Consider the following 27,777-nt stretch of genomic DNA (forward strand, 5'->3'; position numbering starts at 1 on the left):
CGTACGATTGATATTTTTTACAACGTTGAAAATAAGATTTAATCAAAATATTAACTAAAACAATTAAAATTATTGCAATCAAAATTAAGTGAAGATGTTTTGAAAATACACAAAACAGCTTCAAAATATTTGCATATTAAATTTTAAAATAAGAAAATTATATTTTCTTTGAACGTAGTCCATCAAAGGAAAATATATTATTGCTACGTTATTGCACTAAATAAATTTGAATAGAAATTTGTATTATCATCAATTCAGAAATGAGGCCGATCATAAAAAAACGGAAATCCTCGATTCCTTGGAAATATAGAATAATTCAACTGTGTTGTACAGCTACCGGAAACTTTGAAGAGAACTACATTTTATTTTTATTCATTTAAGGTTGACAATTTTTAAGAAATTGAGATTTCTGTTTAAATTATGGTAGGTCTCAAATGTATATTGCTGTTTTATCAAATATACATATTTATTTATGTCATTTTATGTAACAACTTAACATAAAATCACATTGATTTATTACTGATACCAAATAAATTGATAAATAATTGTAAACCATGCAAAACTACACCACAAAAGTAACACGGCGATAATTCTATGCAGTACCAGCTCAAAATAACATGTTTGAATTTTGTTTTTAGAAGTACATAATTTAAAATGGGAATTAATTGTAATACGGATATTTGCTAAATTTTACTAATAGTTGCAGATTTTTACAGCCTTTCAAATACTCTAGTTGTTAAACTGAAATAATGGAAACAACACATGGCATAAGAGTCCGGATAAACACCGTCCAATTGAGGGTGCTGGTGTTCTAATAGCTTACCTCTTAAGGTAACACTTAGAAACCAGCAGCAACTAAATTTAAAAAATGCTGGGCTGGTTATATCGCAAGGATGGAGGACAAACAACCATCTTAAGGGCTTGCATATATAATACCTCAAAATATATAATAGGAAGCATTATGAATTTTTGTGTTTGTCCGGTTGCTGCACCGATAACTTTACCAGGAAGGCTTTTCTGTCGATTCTCAAGTCTGTTAGTCAGCAAGCTCTTTCCGGGGTTGGATGCGAAGGAGGTAGTGTTCAACATCAATAAATTAACTCTTAGACGGTGTTTAATTAAAATTATCAAATTTGGTGTCGCTAGCGTTAAAATCAGTAGTAGTTACAAAACTCTTTTTCGTCTCCATTCACATTGTTTTTGAGATGTTTCTGAATAGAATTAGCGATAATGTCGTGACCTGTTGTAGTGTAGAAAAAACTGAGTGATGCACGCAGAGTTGTCATAATGCTGTAGTCTGTCAGAAGTAGAAACTAGTGAGGAATATTGGTGAGTAGATCTAGGGTAAGTTCAGTCGAGGCTCCCGAGAAATTCAGGGTCTTCTCTCACACAGTCCTTAGGGAAGTAGCCGGATTGACTGTCCGAGTGCTGTGGAAATATACATATTGCGTAATATAGCATTGAAACATCTGTGTTCTTTTAATTTATCCAAATTTTTAAATTTTGGGAGCCATTTTCAACGAGTTGCAACTAACTCGCTACAAATTAGAAAATGAGAATAAAATTGCGGTAGAGCAGGGTGCGAACCTCGAACCTTTGATCTGTAAGTCCTCGACACTAGCCACGGGACTACGACCTGATAAAATTTTTAATTACCTTTTAGCTGACTTTTCGAGGTTCTGGTTCTATTTTACGGACCAAAGAAAAGCATAAATATAATTGATGGGCGCTTACTCTATCTAAGGGTCGGCCCTTCCACCAGCCGCGAGCGTCTCCTTCCTTACTGAGGACGAGCACCTTGGCTCCGCTGCGCAGTGGTAGCTGACCTGCGTCTGAGGGTCGGAAGTCGTGGGTGGCGGTGGCAACAACGCGACGGAAAGGCCAGCGCAACACGACGTTTAGCCTAGATATACAAAAGAATCATTTAAGAGGAAACAGGTACTAAAAAATTGTACAGGAGGAAAAATATTGACTAACACAAAATACGTTTTTCCACTTGGGGTGGCGATTATAATTTTGTGTGGGCATTATTTGACTGAATTGTTGATCTGTGTTAATTTTTGCGGGGAAATAAAAGCGTTTGCGCGATGATGGCAATGCGGAAAAGAACAGTAAGCGGCCAAACAAACCACAGCAAACAAAAATCCTACCTTTAGGAAGACAGGAAAGGGAATCAGGAACAGGAATCCGGATGATATCTCTAAGTCCTGGCTTGTTCAGATGCGGGCAGATGATTAAAGGACGAGCAGATGCGGGCAGATAAAGTTATGAACATGCGGTAGTTGACAGAAATTATCAAGAAGAGAAAAAATGTGTGATTGTTGATGTTGGTTGCTACGGATATGGAAAATTGTTCCCATAGCTACCCATGGCCATAGAGACGAGGAGAATACACTGGCTACGTTTTCCACAGAGGGTCGAATACAAACTCTGTTGGCTTATGTATAAGTCACTGCACAACTCGGCTCCGGAATATCTAAGGGAACTATGCATTCCAGATGAACTAGCTGACAGGCGTCTCACGCTTAGATCAGCTACGTCTACGGCGAGAGGAAAAGTTATTATACCTCTACGCAAACAGCGCACTAAATTTGGTGAGCGCGCATTTGCGGTCGCAGGCCCTATTGCATGGAATGCTCTCCCAGCAGAGGTGCGAGGCTGTGAAAGTGAAGTGATGTTTCGGAAAAAACTTAAAACCCACTTGTTCTCTAAATCATTTGAATAAATCCGTAGCACTTGACAACAAAATAAATTATTTTAATTAAATTACAAATTTAAAAGCTTCAATTAAATTAACTTAACAATAGAATCACCATGTAAAGTGCCCTTGAGGTATTTTATTACGAAAATGGCGCTATATAAGTTATCCACAATAAATAAATAAATAAAAATAACAAATATTGAAAGTTGGGAGATCACAGGATGGGTAGGATATGTGGACCTTCATTCACTGGCGGTCCATCCAGCCACAAACCACTCAATCCCATCAACCACTTGCGCAACCACCACTCATAAAACCTCTCAACTTGTTTTTTTTTAAAACATATTTTTGCATTGAAATTTTTTACACAATGGTTGGTACACTGATATATATTTTAAGTGCTTTTAGGAGGTTTTATACATAATAACTTTGCTAATGTGCTAAGGCAGAAAGACGCAAGTTGAAAATAATAATTTTGAGATAAACACTTCTATTTTTGTTTTGTTTTTTTATGGTTTATAGTAATTTAAATAAGTTTTCTAATATAAAGTATGTTTCAAAGGTAAGAAATGAGTTCATAGATATGATTTAATCATGTTATTGGCATTAAAATAAAGAAGTTTCATATTCAACAATGTCTTGAGTATGTCTAAATGTTTTCAGACTGGCCGGATTTCCTCCCTATGCAGTTATTTAGATCTAAATTTGTTGCAACAGAGAGGGAAACATGGAAGTCTAGGCATTTACAGGGCTTATGACCTGTCATTGGCTGGTTTAAGTGGCCACTTTACACACTGTGTAACATTCACCATTCTGTCCATGTTTAAACATCCACATTTCCTTAACTCTTCCATCTGTTGACTTTTGTGAAGTAAGAGCGGAAACCTTTATCATGTGGGTGTAATTCATCTGGCTGAACAAAAAAACTGAAAAACGGAACAATTTTCCAATTTCTATACTTCTTTTCCAATGACAGGTCAATGTAAATGCCTAGACTTCCATATTCCCTTCTTAAAAATGTTTTCCTCTCTGTTGCGACAAAGCAAGTTTCATATTATTAAAGAAAATGCTTGTGCAAATATGTAGCGGTTTGCCGCCTGGTATATGGAAAATAGCAGCAACTTAAATTGATGCTCTTAAGCAAAACAAATAATTAATTTTTGTGTTCTCTTCGGAAATTAAACCCGGAACCTTCTGTGATTGAGTGTATTTTAGTTAATAAACCACGAATTCTGCCCTGGAAATGAGAATTAAGTTGCGAGATTCAAACTTCAGACTTGATGTGTGAGTCCGCCACACAACCACCGAACCACAATCCGGTTTAAATTGCTTACACACTGTGTTAGCATTCGTTTCACTCGATATAACCAGAATTAGAACCCGGGACCATAGTTTGGTAGGCGAACGCATCACAATGGTTACCAATCGTCGAAAATTCCAGTTCCATTTGGCCTGATGCAGATATTGTTTATTTTTCCATACATATATTTACATAGAATTTTAATTACAAAAATACATCTTAAAATTAAGCTATAACATAATTTGGAAAATATGCCCACAAAGACTTCAGCATCTGAGCGTGGGGCATTCCTTTTTTAATGATTTAAAAGTTTATAGCATATAAATAAACAAATACAATACCCGACGAAGTTTTCTCCTAAGCTGGTCTTCTCGTAGTATGACACAAGCTCTACTATGCTCCGGAAGAATCTCGACTCGGAGAGGAAGTAGTGTTGTACATTGTCTATAGGGCGCCTACAAACTCGCATGTGTTTCACCGTGTTGTCGGTTCTAAAATCAATCAATACAAACAATACAGCGAGTCCGTGACATGCAATAAGAGTTATGATAAGATGTATGAATGTAGATGAAGTGTGAACCGGAAATCTTCATCAAATCTCATAATTGGTTGATTCATATGAACCAGTGACGTCGTTCAAAGTAGTTTGTTTTTATTAACATATTACAACAGAGATGAAGAACATTTAAGAAAAGGTAATATAGAAGTCTAGGCATCTACAGGGCTTATGACCTGTCAATGGCTGGTTTTAGTGGCCACTTTACACACTGGGTAACATTCTGCCTATATTTGAACATCTATATTCCTTCAATTCTTTCATCTGTTGATGTTTGTGAAGTTAATCTTCATCTCTGTTGTAATATGTTCATATAAACAGCTCCCCAGGGAGTTGAATCCAGTCCTTGTCTACAAAAATTTGGACAAACTCAAAATATAGTTTGTTTTTATCAAAATGTTTTTTATTATTTTTTTCGTACATTTTCAGGAAACTTTGCCATACAATTTAATGCTCCAATTTTTACCGAGTTCAAGAAAACATTTATTGTATCCAATTTCCTGTAGGGCTGAAGTTCTCATTATTTAATTTTTTTATTTTTTCTTTGCCTTTTTCATTAGGTAAACATGAACACAAAATAAATCCTACAAAGGCATACACATTTTATTTTAAATTTCAATAAAGGCTATTGGAAGAATGAGATAGATATTAAAAAAATAAGTGCTTATATTAGAACACAATTTTTTGTCTGAAAAATGAGAAAATTATTAATCAATTAATTTAAATCTGCTTTTTTTATCCATAATTTCAATAAAACTTTAAATCCAAACAAATTCAAATAATGAATCTCTATCATATCGTCCTTATGAAATACATTGATCAGTTTTGGGCCTATGAAAAATGAGAGTTTACAATAAGGGATTTCAAGTAAACTATTCAACTATATCTATTAAAATTTTTAGGAAATAAATGTTGGCACATAAAAACATATTTTAGACATTGCTGGCAATAGATTTCTCGTAGCTTCAAAAGTTCAGTCTCCTGAAAAATTGGTTTTAACATTTTTTCAAAGATTTCAGTAATTCCAAAATTCCCTAAATCTAACAGGTTTGGTTTTTAATTGTTTTTGTATTATTAATTTTTTATTTTTTTTTTATTTGAAAATTTCAGTTCAATCAGAGGTCATATACTAACTTGAATATTTTATTTTGAATTATAGATATGCAATAATGTAGACTTTTCTAGCTAAGAGTTTCTGGCGACAACTCATGATCACGAGCATTGGCAGGTTAGCGTTTACTAACTTGAGGCTGAGGGCGTACTGGGTGTCGTGGGGTCCCTGCGTGGGCTGGGGACGAACACGCAGGAGGAAGGTCCCGTCCACTCGCCTCTCCAGGCGGGTTGTGGCAACATCTCTCCCCATCTCCCCCACAAACCTGCAAGTATTTATTTATTACACATAGCCAACTCCACTAAGCATTATAATCATATCCCTATTTGCACCCAGAGGTGCATAGGACATTGCACGATCAATTGATATGTTATGCGGATGATAAACAAATCTATTTTACTGAGATGTAAATAGTTTGGAAAATCACAGCAACTCTCCAATTTCAATCACAGGTTGTGATTTTACCCCAAGTATAATTATAAAACGTAAGAGGTGTTCATTAAGATTCAAATCTTTCTCTTCAATCTCAAGTAAAAAAGAAATGACGTTTAACGGGTACAAATTATAATTGTACAGGGTTCAACTTTTAAATGTTTAAAATAAAAACATACCGTTTGTTGTTCCTACAAACTAATCCGATCATGTCAAATGATGTCATAGAATGCCTGCAAGTCAGCCGTTTGTACAGTAAATGCCCATTAAACCAATGTTTTCTTTACTATTTGTCAGTTATGTTTCCTCGTTCAGGTGTGATTTTATCACACTGACCAGAACTCGAAACAATAGAGAAATATCACATACTACGAATACCGATAAAAACACGTGAAATGGATTTAGAAAAGTTCATTGTATGTTCAGCAAATGAAGAAATGTTTTCGAACATATTTTTTAAAATAAAATTATTAAAAAATATATCTTTACAAAAATGCGACATGTTTGGCCTTGAAAATTGTGATGTCAAGATTTGTGACGATGTTTTATTTCAATTTAAAAAGTTACAAAGTAAAAAATTTAACCGAATCGTGACGTGTGACGCGTGGCCAATGCAATGAACCGTTTTTGTGGGATTTTTAAATTATACAAACAAAACAAACAAACCATCACGCCGTTTCTCCGTAAGGGTGGGCAGAGAGGATAGAACGCCACAACACTCTATCTTTGCACACAGATCTCGCTTCCTCTACATTCATACATCTTCTCATGCACGGGCGCCGATTTTTCCGACTTTTGACATGTCCATCTTTAAGTATTTGTTGGATTTGGTCATGCCATGTCTTTCTCGGTCTTCCTCTATTTCTGCATCCATCAATATTCGCATTGTAAATATTCTTACAAACCAACACAGCACCCCTTTCTTGATTCTGTCGATAATGCGTGTCTCAGCCTTACACACTTCACGGATCTCGACATTTGTGCACCTATCATACATCGTTTTACCACACATTCGCCCGAAGGATCGCATTTCGACAGCATTCAACCTACTTTCATTATCATAGTTTATAATGGAAAAAAATATTTATAAATAAATAAATAGCGGTGATAATACAATAATTAATTAATTAATTATTAACATTTTACAACAGAGATGAACAACATTTAAGAGAAGGTAATATAGAAGTCCAGTCCAGAAGTCTTAAATGTTCTTCATCTCTGTTGTAATATGTTAATATAAACAGCTCCCCAGGGAGTTGAATCCAGTCCTTGTCTACAAAAATTTGGACAAACTCAAAATATTGTTAATTAATTAATTAGTTATAATTGTTTATTTGCTTTGTTTGATAGTATATAAACGAATTAAAAAATATTTTGAAATTACTGAACTTCGTCATTATAGGTAACTGACGAAGAATCGAAGGTTACTCTGTTGACTAATTATTGTAATCGGAACACAGGTGGTTGTTTGAGTGATAAATTAATATAGTCACCACATGTAGTAGTGCAGGGTGTGGTCTGGTGGGGTGGAGAGGGCGGGCGGAGGGGGAGGGTGGGAGGGCCGAGAAGCCCCACAGCGCCCCGACAGTTCTATGCAGCCCTTGTGGACACTGCTGCCGCACACGGAACATAAGTAGCCCTGGAATTAAATATAAAACAAATTAAATCACACTCTGTTAGGGAAAACCATTGGCCTATGTACGCTGTTACTTGCGATGAGAAATCATACAATTTTCAATTGCGTGAGCACATCACAACATATTTCAATTCGTAGCGCGCAATTCAACGCTACAGGCGTGTGTGTTTTACTGACTAGATTGTACTGAGTGAAGTTAGTTTCTGTTGGCGGGTGTCTGTTTTGTATTGTGTGAAGTTAGCTGCAGGGTGTAGTTTACTAAAATGTACTACAGTAAAACCCCCTTTTTACGTTTTTCAAGGGAGCACGAAAAAAAGTGTAAAACTGAGGAAAACGCTAAAGTGAGGAAATGAAAAAATAGGAATTACAAAAAAATAAAATTGATTTACTACACTACAGTGTACATATACTTCCAAAAAAGTTGTAAAAACGGTGATAAGTGGAAATTGTCAATAATTTTTTTTACCTATTTTCAATGATTTCACTAAAAATATTTTTATATTTTTTCAAACAATATTATGTAATCTGTTTTTTTATTTGATTTAAAAACGGCATGTTAAAATTATTTTATGTGTAAATAAAAAAAAAATGAAAACAGCATTTTGAATTTGCATAAAATAACTTTTCCCCTAAATGTTGGGAAATTTTATTTATATGGTATCACTTTTTTCTATGGCATCACTAAAAACAACTGTCATGGATCGCAGCAAAATTATTTACATGTATAATTATACACACATATACACGCACACTCACTCACCCAGTTGTCGCAGGAGTTTGCTGCGTCCATTCTCTTTTTACTTCATTCCTTACAAAGTCGAACCACCGCACACCCAAAAATTTTCTGAGACATCTATTCTCGAAAGTCAGAATTTTGCTGTTTAGGGCCCTAGCGAGGTGCCTCGATTTGCATCCATAGAGCAGAATAGTGTTAAACAGAGTAGATGATAACAGTGACCGAGAAAATTTATGCACCTATTTGATCATCTTGCCTTCGTTTAACAAACGTTCGAGACAGGCTGCATTTCAAAAGAATAATTGTTACATGCTAGTTAAATAGTACACGCAATAAAAAAAGTAAGCTAGTGTCTACCTGGAATATTCTTCCCTTGAGAAATTTAGAACAGTGATGACAGGTGACTGGCTTTTCAAATGTGTTCAGAACGAATTTGTGGTCAGTACTTCTGCACCCCGCCGGTTCCATGTTGTCTCTGGTGGAATAAAAAAAACAATTCAACATTAGCGTGATTAAACAATACAATGGGGATTGAAATTCTGTGTCTGGGCGGATAAAGAATACAGTTCTGAGTGTGAAAAAGAACCGTTTTTTTTTCATTCATTTTCATTTTTGACTGGATCGCAACTCTGAGGTAAAAATCCTGGAAAACGAAATCGTGTAGCGGTAAAGCTTGTTTACCTGCTATTCTTGAGGTCTTGGGTTCGATTTCTAGAAGGGTGCATTTGAAATATTGGTTTTAAAGGTTCACACCGCAATATTTCAATGTTCCTGGACTGGCACATGCAGCTGATCACTTTCCCTTTCCGCACCTGATGGTGCATAATGGACAGAGTTCTTTTCAGGGGTTCTTTGTGAATGCAAATCCCCCGGGATTTATAGGAAATCCTTCGTTGAATCTGAGATCTATGGGAAAACCTTAATATTCTACAGTTATAAATGGTAGTTTTTTTTTTAATATTCGTCATAGTCATTCTCTTTTCGCATCTAATGGTGCACAGGGCACTGGATTGGTAGACCAATCGCAGGGTAACTTGATCATTTTTGTTACATGAAGGTAAAGTCAAGAAGTTTTACTAAAATTTTAAGTCAAATGCAATGCATGCATAGAATCACTTTTTTAAAGTGCTTTTGAGGTATTTTATTACGAAAATAGTACCATATAACTTATCCATAATAATACACAGTCCACAGTATGACAGAATAGGAGTTTTCTGGGAGCAGTTAAAGAACGGTTAAAGACCCCCGAGTTAGAGCATTCCTTATTTGCCTGTTTCACAGACTGCGAGAGAGTGTTTGCACTTACAGGGCCTCCCGGATGGCGGCGATCCAGCGGCGGCGCGCGTCGTCGGTGCGCGCGTACAGCGTGAGCGCGCCCACACGCGAGCGCCGCACCAGGAGCCAGCGCGCGGGCCAGCGTCCCCCCGCCTCCACGCGCCTCTCCACGCTGCACTGCTCCACGCGCCACTCGCACAGCCGCAGCACGGTGCGAAACGAGTACTGGTTCTCCTGCAAGCGATTATCTATTATTATAACTTCTGCAGGGAGCGACAGCATGATTTGCTGATTTGAATTGCGAGGGAGCGAGTTTTGGTTTCTAGGGGATACGGATAGTTTCATTTGAATGGGTGGGTAGGGTAGTTTTTTTCCCTATCACTAGTACCGAAAATGCGCTGGAAGAAGGAACAGCGCGCATTTGCCGTAGAATATTACTTTTCTAATGGTCGTTCAACGAGGAAGTTAATAGACTATTAAACTAAGCCAATTTTTTTTTTTTATTATATAATTATGACATACAATTAAGATTTTTATATTATCAGCGCTACGATTTTTTAAAGTTTTGTATTTCTGAAATAACTCTGCGTGTGACATCAGAGGTCAGCTTATTCTTCTGCCGATTGGTCTGTTTACGGAAAGCAAAGCGGATATCTTTCACAGCTCTCTAATCATTGGTTAATTCATATGAACCAGTGACGTCGTTCAAAGCAGTTAATTTTTATTAAAATATTTATTTTTTTTGGTGCATTTTTAAGAAATTTTACAGGACAATTTAACTCTCTAATTTTTACCGCACGAAAGAAATTATTTTTGTATTAAATTTCCCATAGGGCTGAAGTGCCTCATTGTTGTCATGCAGCATTCCACGCTCACTTCAATATTGCCGCCTGAGCTCGTATTCCTGGCCTCAAAAACAATTTTTATGTGGGTAAACACGTTCAGATTGAAGATTAGGTCCACGAGATGAGCGTAAAACATCGAGGAAGTAAGGCAGTAATTTTTAAAACGCAAATCAAAACAAAATGGATGTTGGGAATGTGTGGTTTTAACAGAATGGAGCCACGGCACACATATAAAAAAACCTCTTACCCGGACAAGCTTGCACATAACCATGACTTTATCGAATACGAAGACGTATCGGGAGCGCAGCTTCAAGTCGTCGTGTGCCTTGACCTTCAGTTCTCCATCCAGCAGCAGGCGGCCGTAGTCTGCTAATCGGGCTCCGGCTGGCAACTCCCAGTTCTGGATGCTCTCCTGGCAAGCGGAATCACAAATGTAAAGACCAATAATCTGTTTGAGAGTGATGTGTTTCACTATCAAAGAGCACATGGGAATAGTTATTGCCGAGTACATAGAGTGGATTCAGAATAGCATTACAAGAGTACACGGTTTGCAAATTGTTGCAACTAATTGAAGGTACTTGACGAGTCTTTCGTCTAGGTACCTTGAAATTAATGAGAGCTAACAGTTTATAATATATATATTTTTATAAATAATCACTGAGAAGTCATATCAATATTGGCTTGGAGTGTCTTTAATCACCTGATGCTTTTAAGTATTTTTTTCATACATTTTCTAGAAACTTTGAGGTGCAATTTAATGCTCTAATTTTTACCGCGTGTAAGAAAACATTTTTTATATCCAATTTCCCATAAGGCTGAACTTCCTTATTATAAAACTGTTTATTTTATGGAATTTGACGTTGAATCATTGGTGTGGCCATATATGAAGACAAAGTCGAATGCAAAATATAAATATACGTAAGTAGAAATCTTCTCTACCCCCGCGAGAAGATTTAGAATAGCACCTCTGAAATTGAATAAATACATCAATCTCTTAGTTCTGTCTCCGAACTCTACATACTACATGTTCTTGGAGACATTTATAGATTAATCTTTGATGATGTGAATAAATGATTGATTACCTGTACATTACTAAGTAAGACTAGAACTTCACTGTCCCTTTTGACCTCATTGATATACTGCGCTACGTCCACCATCGCTTCTTTAGCTCTCTCTAAACTCCTAAAGTCCTCGTGATTCTGAAATACAACATACATAAAATGTTATAACATATGTATTACAAACTTCAATTTAAGGCGTACATATTATAAAAAGAAAAAAATACATAAAAGAGAAGTAGTAAGAGAATTCTGCTCCGGAAAACTCTTTTGGGTACATGGAATAGATTAACATCCAGAGCGATGCTGTTCAGCATAGCGGTAGCCCTTTCAACAGGCAGGTTGGTCCTGTATATCGGAATATGAAACAATCTATGCTGACGCTGTCTTAGGCAATTATTAGAAACATACAAACCAATGCTCATCATAATGTCAGGATTATCGACCACACTGCGCAACAATCGATAAAAATGTGTAGTCAAATACACATTCCTTCTAGTCTCTAAACTGTTGTAGCCAAGCAAACCCTGGAGAAACTCGGTCGGGTAGAGCCAAGGATAATACCGGCACTCTCTCATGTAGAGATATCCCAGAAACTTTTTTTGGAATTTCTCTATCATAAGAGAATACTTCAGTTCATGTGGCCCCCAAATCATCAAGTCTACTTTGCACCGAGAAGTTGTAAAGAGTTCTCAGTACGCGGGTATTTTCGAAAACCCTGGCAGTACGAAGACCGAATCCTAACATCTTTAATGCTTTACCACGGTGCTCACAAATCTTACCCCCAGATACATTCGATGTGGTTGTTGTAGTTGAAAATCGTCAAAAGTTGTCACCTTTATGAAAAGTTTGAGGTCATCCACAAATAACAGAAAATGTGAGTTGATGTAATCCGACAGCGATAATTACACTACGAGCCGGTCTTATCTCCATTAGATTTTCTTAATTAGGATTTTATCCATGATTCCGGTTCTATTGCACAAACATATTGTAGTCTTCGGAAAGAAATATCGGTTCTAATATACATACTAGTCGGCTTTATAATACATAATATGAGGATTCATCTTACTGGTTGTGTTTCTTGTACAAGTTTGTCTAGGAGGAGATGGTACTTGAGAATCCTTTGCATCGGGACAGACAGAATGTCTCGCAGTTGTATTCTGCCATCGCTGTGTTCTTTTTGACATTTCTGAAAATAATAAATGAGAAAAAATATACCATATCATTATCCCAGTCACATAAGCTCAGAGTAATAATGCGCGACCCGCTTGTAGGATTATGTACCATTTTGCACTATTGCATAGAACAAAAGCATTAAAAATTCTTGGCTTGGTTTAACAACAGATGTGTACATTACATTACATTTTTTTTGCACCACAACAGGCCAGGAGGCCTAATTACAGTGGTGAATTACATCACTGAGCACCCAGGCTTAAGAAAAATCACATTTTTAATTTTTTGTGTTCTCACCGGGAATCGAACCTGGAACCTTCCGTGCGTGAGTCAAGCGTCTTGACCACTACACCACGGAGGCCACCGTGTAATGGACGGTTTCATCGCTGTGCTTTCTATTCTCAATCTGAGTACCTATGGCTTATTTTTTTGCTGCAAACTGTAGCTAACTTCGCGATTGATAATCCTAGAATGGTTTTTGTCCGTATGATGTCCGTACGTCCAATGGCTCTATAAGAGGTAGAGCATTATTTCTCCGTGTACATAATGTATAAGACTGGTCATAACTTTCGTGATGATTGAAGTTATCAAGAAACGCAATCATAATTTTTAAAAGCCTTTTAGGTAATTTGGAAACGGTAATATGAAACTATTAAGTAGTTACATAAATATTTCCGGTGAAATAAACAGATACCCTTTTCCAAATTTTAAATTAAAAGAAAAAAAAAACTTTTTTTATTTGGACCGTTATTTTGAAACCATGTAAAAAAAAAAAGTCCAGTGTATGTATGAAGGTCAGTGTCCTTACTGCCAGGCGTTTGGAGAAAACATCGTCTTTCTGCATCAGCACTTTAAGGGTGTCTTGTGCAGCTGTCAGGTTGCTGCAGTAGTCTCCGTAGAGCAAGAACCTCTCCCTCCACGCTAGGAAGGCCTCCCCCAGGCGGGGGCTGGCTCCCGAGCACGGGGGCCCAACGGAAGGGGCAGGGGGAGGGAGAGGAGGGCCCAGCGAGGTAGCCGCCCGGATCTGAGATAGGAAGCCACTATGGATTTCATACAAATCCTGAAATGAAGAAACCAAATTTATGTATAAGCCTGCTCTGGATCAATGAGTTGTACAGGATTCTGAGTGTTTGAGAATAAAACCCAATATTTTCAGTGCAAGGTCACATGTTCACCAATTATCAACCACCCTATTGCTCAGTAATTTAATGTAAGAAAAAAAAAACATTTTAATGGAGAAACAAATAATACATGACTGACCTTGACTCCATAGAAGATTAGCTGCAGGTCTTGCGGTTTCATTACACTAGCTAGCTGCTTAAGAAAGTACTTGTCTATCTTCCCGAGGACGTCAACATAGTTAGATTCTGTGTCCACAAGTTCTCTTATCACATAGTCCCGCTTTTCCAGACTGTGCGATGATGTTGCCAACTGTTACACAAAAATCAATTAGTACAGTAAATGAACAAGAATAAAAATAAGAAAAAGGGATCTCTGAACAGAAAAACATTACAATGTGCCCCGTAAATGATTGAATAAAAACAAGAACTAAAAATATTACAACACACCAGATAAAATATTTTTTAAAAACTTAATTCAAGCTGCATATAGGAACCAATTCAAGCATACATTTATTCGCTATCAGGTTGTCGTTAAATTCATTTATAACATTTTTAATCAATGGAGCAATATTTTGTAAGGTTTACATTGTATACAAGGTTACCTACTGTTAATATCATAGAAGAGTTTTAAAATTTAAATTAAATTTTAAAATCCCATATTTAGATTTATATTAAAGTGCTTGTCTATGGTAAACAAAAACAATATTCTAATTTCAAGCATAATTTTGCTATGAGAATGATTTTTTAAATTTAAAATTATGGAAGTATCATGCCAATCTGTTAGGGTTTACATACGCCTGTTAATTGGCTTAGAAAAAAAAAAGATGACCAGTCTTACACTCCCTTCGCATTCCAGGGACTATGAAATATTCTAGTGTAAAAATACTATGTTGGGAATCAAACCCGACACCTCTAGCTTGGTAGGCAAACCCGCTGACCACGAGGCCGACATTAAAAAATATATATATTTATTTTAACGGGTAACTTTTTTTTTAAAAGCGCAATACTTGATTTCTTATTATTTATTCAAATATTTCAATTTTCAGGCCATTTCCTAAAAGTCGTAAATAACTTGTGTTGGAAGAATGAACCTCAGCCTTTGACCTCGACCTCGACCTTTGGCCCGTGAGTCCACAATACTTCTGCGGTACCACAACCCGGTTTTAAAACGATAGATAAAATTTTCACCGCATATATATATTTTAAAGAACTATTGAATATTAAAAAGTTTTGTACAACTACATTTGTACAGTAGTTTAATAGTTCATTAAAGCTACTGCTTTTAGCTAATTGCTACTGCAAGTTTAGATATTGGTTGTCATAAATTATTACGGGATAAGACAGTACAGGAAAAATATGATCTACACATAAAATAATGATTTAACAGAACTACAAACCTATGTAAATTTACACCAGTAATAAAACAACACAAACACATAAAACAAAATTGTGCATTATTACAACCAACTCTTTAACTGCAGATCTCACAATATATAATCATACTAATCAGTCTTACCTTTCAAGGGATTGAAAACAATCCGAAGATTCGAAAGCCATACCTTTACTTTGAAAGTAGAGTTGAAGATAAATTCTCCCGAGCGATTATGAAGATAAACTATAAACAATATTTTGAGTTTGTCCAAGTTTTTGTAGACAAGGACTGGATAGAAGTCTAGGGGCTACTATCTACAGGGCTTATGACCTGTCATTGACTGGTTTAAGTGGCCACTTTACACACTGTGTGTGAACAGGCGCGTCTTGGTGCCGGTCAATTTATTCATAACAAACTAAGTGTTCTCCTTTACAAAGGGAGAACACATAGAAATATTAGTTAGATTAATCAGACAATCAATTAGTCAGTTAGATTATTGAATAGTGAAAAATATAATACGAGTATATATAAGATTTTTTAATTCCAAAAATGTTCAATTACAGGTTACCGACGAAGATATTTTTAATTTTCAAACAAATATACATATAATAAAATAAATATAAAACAACATTGTTTTTAACCACATTTTTTTTCTACTGACCGGTTTCAAAACTACTCAAGCTTCTTTATCAAGGTATAATTAACTTGACACTTTGGGTAGTACACGCAGTGTATCTCGATCATGTGTTACAGGAAAGTAAGGTGATCAGTTTTATGCTTCATATTTAAATAGTTAGCATCGGTGTGATCTGCCGTTAAAGAATTGCTTATTGACTAATTCATGCAGTATTGCTAACAAACCAAAAACATATTGTGGTACATGAATCCAAACAGTTTTGTAGACTAAAAAGGTATTACTTTCATAGCATGCTGACATTGTCAAACTGAACTGTACGCAGTAAAATTTGAGTATTAAATGTGGTATTCTGTTGTCAGTTATTGGATCAGATGATATCAAAGTGTTTTGTTGTTAGTTATTGAATCTGATGGAGTCAAAGCATTTTTTGTAAGTTATTGGATACGATGGAGCTAAAGTATTTTGTTGTTAGTTATTGGATCAGATGAAGTCAAAATATTTTGTTGTTAGTAATTGGATTTGATGGGGCCAAAGTATTTTGTTGTTAGTCAATGGATTCGATGGAGCCAAAGCATTTGTTGTTAGTTAATGGATCCGATGGCCACATAAAGTGTCACCTACAGCGTGGGCCGCCTCTCTCCCGCCTGAGGAGAAGGTCGCACTGCGGCTGGCCGAGGTTGTGCGCAGTCGCGGGTTAACAGAGCACAGGTCATGGTAGATCTCCTCATCGCGGATCCGGTCGCAGTAGCTGGCGTACTCCGTCAGGTCCTCTTCTGCGGCCAGCGGCTGCTGGGGTCGTACGGGTGCGCTGGACGGTGGAAATGATTGGATAAAAACAAAGGAGAAATGGAAAATTAAAAAAAAACAAGAGATGGATTTAAAAAAAAAAAAAAGTCCATATAAAGCACCGAAAAACTTACTTAAAAATTTTTAACAAAAGAATAGCCAAAAAAAGTTCAATAAAAAGGATGGAAAATGAACAGAGCTTGAGTAAATAGGAAAAGTGATAGATAAGGGAAAATATAACAAAAAAAAGAGTGAAGAAAAATGGAGAGTTTTTATAAAAGGATGTCCAAAAATGAAAAAAAAAAAAAAAGAAAAAAGGAAAATTGACAGGCCGAAAGAGCAACTGATAATGGAAATAGTAAAAAAAAAAAAAATAACAACGATGGTAAATCGAGATAGTAGAGGAAACACATTTAATAACAATGTTATGTCTAGGGAATTAAATGGTAGGTATGAGTAAATCTGTGAGGGCAGTTGGTGTTGAATTAATAGTTTGATAAAAATAAAAAACACAATGCTAATGGATCGAAAATAAGTTCCAATCCAAAATTCACATTGTACCCATTCATCAAAACATTTAGACATGCACAAATTAATTATAATAATTGTAGCAAAAAATATAAATACCTACAAACATAAAACTAAAACACTTAATACTGTGCTAAATACTTAATTCTAAAGACTGAAGCGTGAACAAATTTAGCTAATATTTTTCTTCACTAAAATAATGACAAAAATTCTAACTAATATTTATCTGCACTAAAACAAAAGACAATATTTCTATGTTTAAATTCAGCCAATGAAACCTCAGGTCGTATGGCGGGAACGTGCACGTAGCAAAGATCTTCGTAAATGGCTTCCACTCGCTCTTCAGAAGGTGCGATGTTTGGTATTTTAAATTGAACCCAGGGAGACTCTGCAGTGGCCGCCATTTCCGAACTATTAGCCGTTTCCTCCTCGTTTGGAATAAGCGCCATCGTGTCATCTTCGGATGCGTCAGCCCTGACATTTGTATGGGTAAACGCTCGTTAAAAATACTACTGGATAAAACATTACGAATGAGAAGACATGATTTAGACATACAAGGTAAAGGTTTTAATTATATTCTAACCAAAAATGCTATTTCAGCACCATTTTTCATTCAATTTATTAGATTTTCCCGGCTCAGATGCAAATTGGGTTTTCCAAGTTTATTGTCTTGTGTCATTTGCACGTCGGAAAAGAATGCTAAGGATAGAAAAGAGTGTGACCGACAGTACTATTTCCATCACACCATTTCCCCGTAGATGTAGGCAGAGGATGGATTGCCACACACATCTTTTCTGACATACTTACACATTCATACATGCCCTTCGGTTGTGTCTGCTTTTGACATGACCAGACTTGATATTTTGGTTTATCTGATCATGCCACGTCCCTCTTGGTCGTCCTCGACTTACGGTTACCATTCATTCTTGCCATATATATATCTTGTGTGAACGACGCACAGCATAATAATCCAGAAAAACACTACGTGCATCTGAACAGCTATAAAATCTAAGAAATTTAATGTGTTTTGTACTAAAACAAAGTAGACTTAAGATTTTTATTAAAAAAAAAAATATATATTTTTATGATGAAAGTAGACTTTGGTGTTTTATTGGCGTAAAAAATAGCTTAAATCGATAATTTCTGCATTTTTAACTTTAGCCACTTCTTCATTCCCACTACGGTACCATTTTACTAAGAACGGTCCCTTAAAGTAATCCCGCATACCCAACTAAAACGGCAAAAAGTGGACTCCCGTGTTTTATACTTTAAGGTACAGATATGTTTAATTATTTATAATATGTATATGTAAAAGCTCTATGGACGTAGATAAAGAAATAAATTAATATGCTGACTAGTGTCAAACCATGACTGTTCCTTTGTCAAAGCCTAAAAACAAAATTTTTAAAAAATGTGTAATTATTTTTTTTCAACAAACAAAAAAAATACAATTAAATGATTGAATAAGTCATTGGTTCAAATATTAATGATAAAATTAAGAATGTTTGACAATATTGATTAGTACTTACATTGATTGTAGATCTCTATAAATGTCTTCCTGTGACTGTGTTCTCTGAGCAGAAAAACTCCTGTAGAAATATTAAACACGTTTTAGAGATTATATTGTAAAAGACATTGTTGGTAATTGTATATATTGTTAAAGGAGCTCAATGTCTCTGGGTATGAATTGAACAAATAATTTGTGCTTTCCTTTGTCATAATCAACCTAACTTTCATTTCTAACCTAACCTAACCTTAGGTATTGTACTTATCAAATGTAGTATTAACAATCCTTTCTCTGTGACTTGAAAAATCGTCTTTAAAAAATCATCTTTCGGTGACTTGTATGAAGGGCGTCGAAGTTAAGTAATTCCTCAAAATAATGATAATAGCAATCTAAATTGACATTATTAAATTTATTTTAAAATATCATAGTGGAAAGACATTTTAGTAACTGAATTAATACAAGAAACCACAGTTTTAGGTCATGAAGAAGAATGACAATATTCAACATAAGTCCTCTGTATAATCTGCCAAACACAGTGAAAAGGGCAATGAAAGCCGTAGAGTTAAATTGAATTAAAACCGCGGTTTACGAAATTGCATTTTTAAAAAGCAACTCATTTTTGTAAAAAAATAGGTTTTTAGTATGAGGGAAATTGGATAGGAAGACCCAGTCATTAAAACTGTTTTCGGATAGGTGGAGGGAGTGCTTTCACGGTCGAAGTAGGACGTGCAGGACTTACTGTTCAATGGACTGTATTATGTAAACAAAAGCGAATATCATTCATTTTTGTAAAAGGTTGGAATATTTAAGAAAAGGAACGGAGCACGGGAGTGGACCTATCTTCAATGTGATATTGATGCACTGTTCTTCATTAGTAATACACTGAATGATGAAATTCATTGCACTATGAATTATTTTACTACTTTTGAGCATCCACCATTTTTCTTTCTTAGGAGCATTAAAACCATAATCAATGTATGTTTATTCATAATTTCACTGTATTTTTTTTCCTCTTTTCTTTTTTATACTTTTGAATTATTTTACTTTGTTTTGGTTGTGGTATTATTTGTGTCTACTCTTTTATTATAAAAAATATTAACACTGATTGCCAATGCACCCGATGATAAACCATTAGTTCATTGATATAATATAAGTCTAAGGAAAAATAAATGATAGCAGGTGGACACCCAGAATAATTAAGTGGAGACCGTGGGCAAACCAAAGAAGTGTTCAAAGGCCACAGAAAAGATGGGTTAATGACATTGCCTCTATAGCCATGGATGGTGAAAGCGGGTGATAGGAAGAAGTGGAGACGTTTGGAAGAGGCCTTTATCCAGCAGTGGAGAGATCAAGGTTAAAGAAGAAGAAAGAAGGGAAGAGACCATTGCAGGAGATTGCTGCGAGATATTGAATAGATTTTATATATCCTATTAAGCGTGTTGTCCAGATGTTTATTGAAATATATGTTTAAGTAATAATTATAAATGTTTATTTTTGCATGCTTCCACTTTCCATTATGTTGTATCCCAACTCAACACAGGACTCTTGGCCTCATAGAGTTAGGGATACTTTATTATTTTTTTGTAATATATATTTATTTGTATAAATAAATATTTGAATATAGGTTACAAATTAAAAATACTTTAACTTATTTATTTGACCAATTAGCGCTCTCAACTCTGTTTCATTGAAAAGTTATGTATTGAATTTCTTTTGACTTATTTTTTTTAATGTACCTACACTTAAGACAATATTTAGTTTTACAAAATTATGGATGGGTGGAATGGTGGTGTCAAAGTGGGAGGTCAACAAATATCAAATCTGAGATATGCAGACGACACGACACTGATTGCCAAAGATGAAACCGAGCTAGTAGAAGCCTTCATACGGATAGAGTTGGAGAGTGAGGCTCTGGGTCTGAAAATAAATAAAAGTAAGACAAGGCTAATGATTGTAGACAGAGATGGCAGTCTCATAAGAACAAGACAGATGCAAGACCTTGAACTAATAGATGACATTCGAGATGTGGTGTTGGAGAAGGCTGCTGCGTGTGCCTTGGACAGCCGGAAGGACGAATGCATCGATATTGGAAGAGCTCCATATTACAACTCGTCTATCAGTAATGTGTTTGAGAAGGATACTGTCTTTCTTTGGACATATTGCTAGGCGTGAGCCAGACAATCTAAAATTACAAAAATATCTGGCCGAGTTGAAGGTAGGAGAAGCCGGGGTAGAATTCCATATAGATGGACTGACTAAATAAAGGTGGCTACGGGGCTAAAATTTGATGAGTCAGTTTGTCGGGCTGAGGGCAGAGTGGAATGGAACAGACTAATCAGAAGTGTTCATGGTGATCACGATCTTCAGCATTGAGGGACCGACTTGGAAGAAGAAGAATAAATTATCTTTGCACCGCATAATATTTAAAAGTCTGAAGACGCCGTGAACGTGACGTGAAAGTGCTAATTGGTCAAACAAATAAGTGGAAGTGTACAAAGTATTTTTAACTTGTAACTTATATTCAAATATAAGTTATTATATCATTACAATGGAATTCCATCAAGAATTGACAGTAAATAACTTAAATCAAATCATTATTTCATTGTTTATCAGCGCAAGTATTGTTTACAATTTTATATTTTATAATGTAAAATGTTCCGAATCCAAAGACGTTAAGGTAGGTACCGTGAGAATGGGTCGATGAAAGGATAGAAATGAAAGGTATCGATAAATGGTGTTTTGTGCCAAACACCTGGACTTACTGTATTCCCTTGGAGCAGGCCTTGGGGCACTGGCTGAGGCGGGCCAGGGTGCAGAGTACCCGGTGGAAGTTGCTGAGGTCAAACAGCATAGACGGGTCGAACAGGTCGGCCTCCCGCAGCTGCAGGCGCTCGTGGCACGCCTTCAGGAACACGCGGATGTTGCGCAGGCACAGGAACTGTACACACAAACACGAGTGTCAATAAGTTGAATCAAAACTAAATCTAAACTTACGCAGGTTCAATCTAAACTCACATAAGTCCGGTTTCAACTCACGCAGGATCAAAAGTAATTCACCGAGGTTCTATCACAAATCACGTAGGTTCAATATAAACTAACAGTAGTCGGATGTTGGTCTTGAGAGGTAGGATTGTTACATATTTTAATAGTCAGTAGTTTAATGTTGCATTTTACGTCAAAAAAGTGTATTTTCCTGGTATACTTATGAAAATATTTTTTCAAGGAAGGGTGATTACGGAAGTTAAAATTAAATAAACAAAATAATTATTTTATTTTTTATATGCGCCTAATCTGGAAATAACTTATCTCTTGAATACACCAGAGGAAGTGATAGATGCATGTATAAAAAACAGGAATTTTACTTATTTAATTATAAGAGACACAGACTAAACTCAACATTGAGGGGATCTAAAAGCCCAGCATCCACCCGCAGCTGTAATAAAATCCTCGGGAACCCTGTGCCAGCTGCGCTTAGAGGAAAATTAACTAAATTATTCCTAAGGAATACAAACTCCATGCAGATAAATGAGCGAGAAGGATGTATGAACAAAGGTCAGCATGCCATCCCCACCCCTCGGATTCCCTTCAATATCTCTGTTTGATTTTATTAAAAAATACTAAATTCAGTAGTATGAAAAATAAAAGTATAAAATACACAGATTTGATTGGAAAATTTTATGGTTTGATGTAAAATTGGAGTATCAAGCTATGCTATACAATATTCGCTCCACATGGTGATTTGGTTTTTATTTTCAATTTGAAGAAGCATCGATTACCTGAAAAAAAACTCTTAAAAAATATCAAAGTCATATTGTTTTTTTCAAAACACAATATTTTATTCATAATTTCAGTAATTTATATTATGCGCATATAAAATATAAAATAAAATTATAAACTATACATAAATTATAAATTAGATTAACTCAGGCTTAGTCGTAGAGTGTAACTTTGAAAACAAAGATTGTTCACGTGATTTGAATAGAATTACAAAAAATCCTCTCCTGAAAAATTATACTTCAACTGAATGTCGAGTATTGAAAAAATAGTCCTCAACTGGACTCTTTCGATACAGGCTTGACTACTTCAGATTTTAAAATAAATAACTTAATAAAACAATTATTTAGCTTATGTAAAACAACAAAATATCGTTGGTCTTACTTAAAACTTACTTTTGTTCAGGGGAGAGTAAAAACAGTTTTTACTTTAGTAACAAATTGTAGCGAAGTTTTTTTTCAATACACATTAAAAAAAATTGTGTAACACTGTAAGAATATACAAGTTTTACACACATACAGATTATTTGAAGTCCTAACAAAAAATGCTAAAATATCGTTTTTGACCATTGTGGACTTGCGAGTTTTATAAGTTAGGGTGATGAATCTATGTATATTTTGTAAACAAAAACATTGATTAATTAAAAATTATATTGAGATCTATTGACATTTCTTAGTAGAATTGCATTATAATCACTGTATAAATGCTTACCACACGTATTTTCAGCTTTAACTACTTCTTTATACTGACCAGTGACAAGGTTTTGTCCCAACCAAACTATTATATTATGTTAAAATAGAAAAAACTACCAAAGTGTAATTTATTACTTCTGTAATGATTACAGAAATTTAATGAAAATGATGGATAAGTTTTTTAATGACACAATAGTTAGTGACTTTGTTTTTACTCAATGGCAGAGAATATGATTTGGACATAAGTATTAATTTTTTCACAGCATGCACAGATGTCATGATCATGAAATAAATATGGAATAATGTGATTTGATTAATATTAAAATGTATATTTGAAAGCACTAAAGAGTAGCTATATTTTTATCCAAAACATTTTAGTGATAAATACTTAAATTAATAAATAGAAAAAAATATATATATGTGTCACCTGCAATAAATTTCTCAGCAGACTAATTTTATACCTACATAAATTGAAAAGTTGTAACAATATTAATTATTTTTACACTATGTATGTGCATAAATACTACTGTCAGTTTTGAGAGTAAGTCTGTCAGAATTTGTATTTATTTTGTAAAGGCAAAATAACAAATACAGCATTAAGTATTTCATTTATAATTCAAAGTAAAAAAGCTATTATTTAATGAGAAAATGACTTAAATCTATTGTGTTTATATTTGCCTCACAGAGAAATAGCCTTTACTGGTGTTCTATATCTAGTACACACTGCCGGAAGAAATTTGAAATGCTTTAAGGATCAAAGAGTAAATTGTTCAAGAGAGAGAAAAGAAAATTTCAAAATAATGTGTTTCTTTAAAAAAAAATCCCCTGACTGACCGAGCCATCGAAAGAGTTGAGAATTTGAAATATCTAGGATTGTATGTAAGGGGAAATTGGAGCCTTTAAAAGAGCTGGGGGTGCAGCTAGCAGTGGCGAGCCGTGATTTATTTTATAGGTAATCTATTAAAAATGTTCAATAATTTGTACTACATATAAAGTACTTACATAACATGTAAGTAATGTAATTATAAATGACTATTTTTTTTGTGGTTCTGTGAAAATCAACTCAAACAACAATTATTATTAATCACGCGATATCCGTAGTTTTATTCTAAACTATTTTAATAGAATACTAAAATTGTACAAAAGTTTATTAACAAATACCACAATGACATTCAGCAGATATTTACATTATGATCTGTCATTGACAGTGCTGTCAAGACTTGAGCACTGGCCGATTTCTTTTAATATGAATAATGCCTAAAACGGCCACTGCGAACGCCACCTGTTCTATGTGATACATAATATGTCAAAGGTATCCCATCAAAGAAAAATAGTCCTTCGGAAATAATGTTCGAAATACTAGTTTTCAAATAAAGAATCTTCTAAAAATATTTGTAATCTGGGAGTTTGTTATAGTATTAAAAAAGCCGACTTGGGTTAAAGACGAAAAATACAGTGTACTTTTTTGTCTGGAAGAATAAGCTGAGGTAATCGGCTAGTTTCATCGTTCAGTGAGAATGGACTGGGCGCTGGCGCTGGGCACACTTCATAGATATTTTTTTGTAGAAAGATATAAACGGTGATTTATAATAAATAACAATTACTTTATTTATTTTCCCATAAACATGGTTACTATAAATTATTATTATTAAAAGTCAAATATGATGGTAAGCTGTGCATAACCACTTACTTTGACGATTCGCCCCTGGCAGCTAGGAATAGCAGGCGCAGTTCATAGTATAAAGGCTGTATGGAGATGGGATATTTACTCGGTGAAAACCAAATGCCGCCTACATCCAATCTCTTTTTAAAATTTCTAAATGTAAAACTAAATCTTTTCAAAATTCATTTGTAAATAGAACCTGCCATATGTGTAATCAGAAATTAAATTGTATTGATATTAATAACATATCTTTAACTTCCTTTAAAAGTGAAATTTCCAAAAATAATTCAAGTTATGATGTTGCGCCTTGAATCCGCAGCCTATATTATGCAGGTGATGTGCAGTTCTGTATGTAGGCACATAATAAATGAACACTGTATGGTCAACTATAGTTGTATTATTTATTGTAATGTGCAACTGTGTGACCAATATTCATTTACATTTCTAGTAATATTATAAGTTTTGTATGATTAGTTATTTTATGTTATGTATAATTTTTATGTGACAACATTTACAATAACAATATTATGTGGAAGCCTCTAATTGGACTTTATGATATGTATTTATGGTATAATTGATTCTTATAAATGTATAAATGTCTGTTGGCTTTCCAATGAAATAAAATAAAATAAAATATAACGAGTGCATAACACCTATTCTCCGCTACAGATGCAAATCATGGCAACTCACTAGGGCCTAAAATCAACCCATCTAAAGATTTGAGAATTTTATGTAACCGGGAATGCTTGTAAAGGAAAATTGTTTTTAAAAATAGCTGGCAGCTAGGATTAGCAGATACTGATTTTCACAGTATGAAGATTGTTTCGAGATCAGATGTATAAGTTATCTTCATTGTCATATACCGTGTACCCGATGGTGGATGGGGTACTACACTATAACACCACCAAATGTAAATATTTCAATCATCTGTTACATGAAGATAAGGTGATCAGCCTTACGCTCCAGGTGCCAGTCCAGGGACAGTGAAATATTGACGTGTAAAACAGGAATCGAACCCAAGATCTCAAGCACGGTAGACGGATGCGCCAACCACTCCACCACGAGGCGGAATCATATTTACTCGTTTTCCTTTTTACGATTTTTATCTGAGAGTAGCTGATGAGTGGAAAACACTTATCCGGGGTTCCGGTTCTATTTCACACACAGAACTGTATTCTCATCCGCTTGAATGTTGATTTATAATTTCAAATCCGTAAACGCTCTGTTTATTAAAAACCACATCAATACATCGACATCACTAACACAAATCTATACACGTAGATCTGCACGAGTAAGAAAATATGGCTGCCGGAGGAGACCATACAAATGCATTCGGCATATAACATAATAAGATATGGCTCATTTCATTAAGTAAGTACTGATTTAAGTCAAGTAATTTTAAATTTTAGAAAGAATAATAATTGTCATTGGTTGAAAAACAGTTGGCCTCTTTTTTTAGTTCTCTTTTTCACTGGGTCGCTAATATGATAGATTTAAATATTTTGAAATTAGAACATACTTACGATTTTGTTTTTTAAGTCAATCAAACACATCGTAATATTGATATTATTAGAATAAGTAAGTACTTAATGTAGTTTTACATAATATTTATGTAACTCTTTATTATGATGCACTGATTCTTTTTAAAATGCATTTAAAATATATAGGTACGTGGTAAAACTAAATGAATGCAATCTACCATTTATGTAGCTAAAAATGTGAATCGGGAGTTGTTATAGAGCCGAGCAGATGTTCCATGACTTATTACTTATAGATAAACAAAGTGAATGACAGCTATTGTATTTGATGGCAAATATTTGAACAGTTTTTCAAGATGTTTCAAGCCTTTAGCACTAAAAATAATAAATTCAATCAAATTTCCTCACCACATACAACTCCTTTTCCTATCCGAAGCATCAAACATTACAAAGTGTTAAAAAATCGTCAAAAATCAAACCGAAATATTCATATGCATAAGTGGATGTTTAGTCTAGGTTGGGTTTGACAGTTGTAAATTCGACATTTTCGTTTAAAACGGAAACCCAAGTAGACGATTATCAATGTTTTGGTAAACATGACGTCAATTACTGGGGAAAACATTAAAATGGGATATGTAAAGAGAGATTCTGCGTATGACATTGAACTTTTACTAGGAATTGAGTCCACGAACCTGAGCCATCTGCGGCCTCATGTTTACGTCCTTCATGTCTACACTTCCAGGATCGATAACATTTAGAAGATTGCAGAGTAACACTCCATCCCTGAGGGTATAGGCCAAATCCTGGATGGTGCTTTGGGGCCAATTCGCCTTGTGGTCTGGCCGTAGGAGACCGCATCTCGTTAACCATGAAGCACATTCTCTCCACAATTCTTCACCCCCTGTCGCCATTTTCACAGGTGTATAGTATCACATAACACTGATTATGTTTTTTACAATTCTATTTATATTCGGATCCCATTAATAAATACGGGTTAATTGATCATTGACACACAAATTCTACAGCAAACATCACCAAACACCACTTTTTGACAACTTAATCAAGTTCGTTCGGATATCAATTAGTTTCTCTTATGTCAAAAAATACACTACGCCTATTGGTTGGTTCCATTTGTTCCCTGTGTCGATTCGTCGATTGGTCGAAGCTTTATAAGGACGATGTTGAACTTAATTCAACGAACGAAGCGATAGATTGACAAAATATTTTCTTATCTTTCGCCATGTTGTGATGGTGAATGTAACTAAAAATACCGCCATTTTTTGAATGCTTAGATTCAAACATTAAAATTTGTGGATTTTGCGAATTAGATTTCATATTTTTTAATGAAAACATTCGAAATATTCACCTATAAAATAAAGGAAATCCCATTTATAAA

At 34.9% G+C, this 27,777-nt stretch overlaps 1 protein-coding gene across 1 annotated transcript; it reads right to left on the minus strand.

Moving 5' to 3' along the window:
• Window positions 1-1,175: 1,175 nt before the first annotated feature.
• On the minus strand, window positions 1,176-27,443 carry LOC148272188 (protein vav-like). Its single transcript, XM_088240391.1, has 16 exons — window positions 27,074-27,443; window positions 21,537-21,712; window positions 18,797-18,856; window positions 16,575-16,761; window positions 14,084-14,254; window positions 13,632-13,883; window positions 12,720-12,839; window positions 11,675-11,791; window positions 10,840-11,004; window positions 9,779-9,981; window positions 8,830-8,947; window positions 7,594-7,739; window positions 5,802-5,933; window positions 4,343-4,492; window positions 1,735-1,903; window positions 1,176-1,428 (listed from the first exon to the last, which is right to left on the minus strand). The coding sequence occupies exons 1-16, from the start codon at window positions 27,290-27,292 to the stop codon at window positions 1,351-1,353; spliced, it is 2,463 nt and encodes an 820-aa protein (XP_088096517.1). The 5' UTR covers window positions 27,293-27,443; the 3' UTR covers window positions 1,176-1,350.
• Between the last annotated feature and the right edge of the window lie 334 nt (window positions 27,444-27,777).

Source organism: Micrasema longulum, unplaced genomic scaffold (assembly GCF_059751315.1).
Source record: "Micrasema longulum isolate JH-2025_06_02 unplaced genomic scaffold, ASM5975131v1 h1tg002444l, whole genome shotgun sequence".
Classification (NCBI taxonomy): domain Eukaryota; kingdom Metazoa; phylum Arthropoda; class Insecta; order Trichoptera; family Brachycentridae; genus Micrasema; species Micrasema longulum.

Coding starts and splice junctions, on each gene's coding strand:
- LOC148272188 (XM_088240391.1), bottom strand. CDS start 27,292: ATGGCGACAGGGGGTGAAGAATTGTGGAGAGAATGTGCTTCATGGTTA. Junction 7,740..8,829: donor TCAAGGGAAGAATATTCCAG/GTAGACACTAGC, acceptor ATTTAATTCCAG/GGCTACTTATGTTCCGTGTG. Junction 4,493..5,801: donor CAGTACGCCCTCAGCCTCAA/GTTAGTAAACGC, acceptor GATTGATTTTAG/AACCGACAACACGGTGAAAC.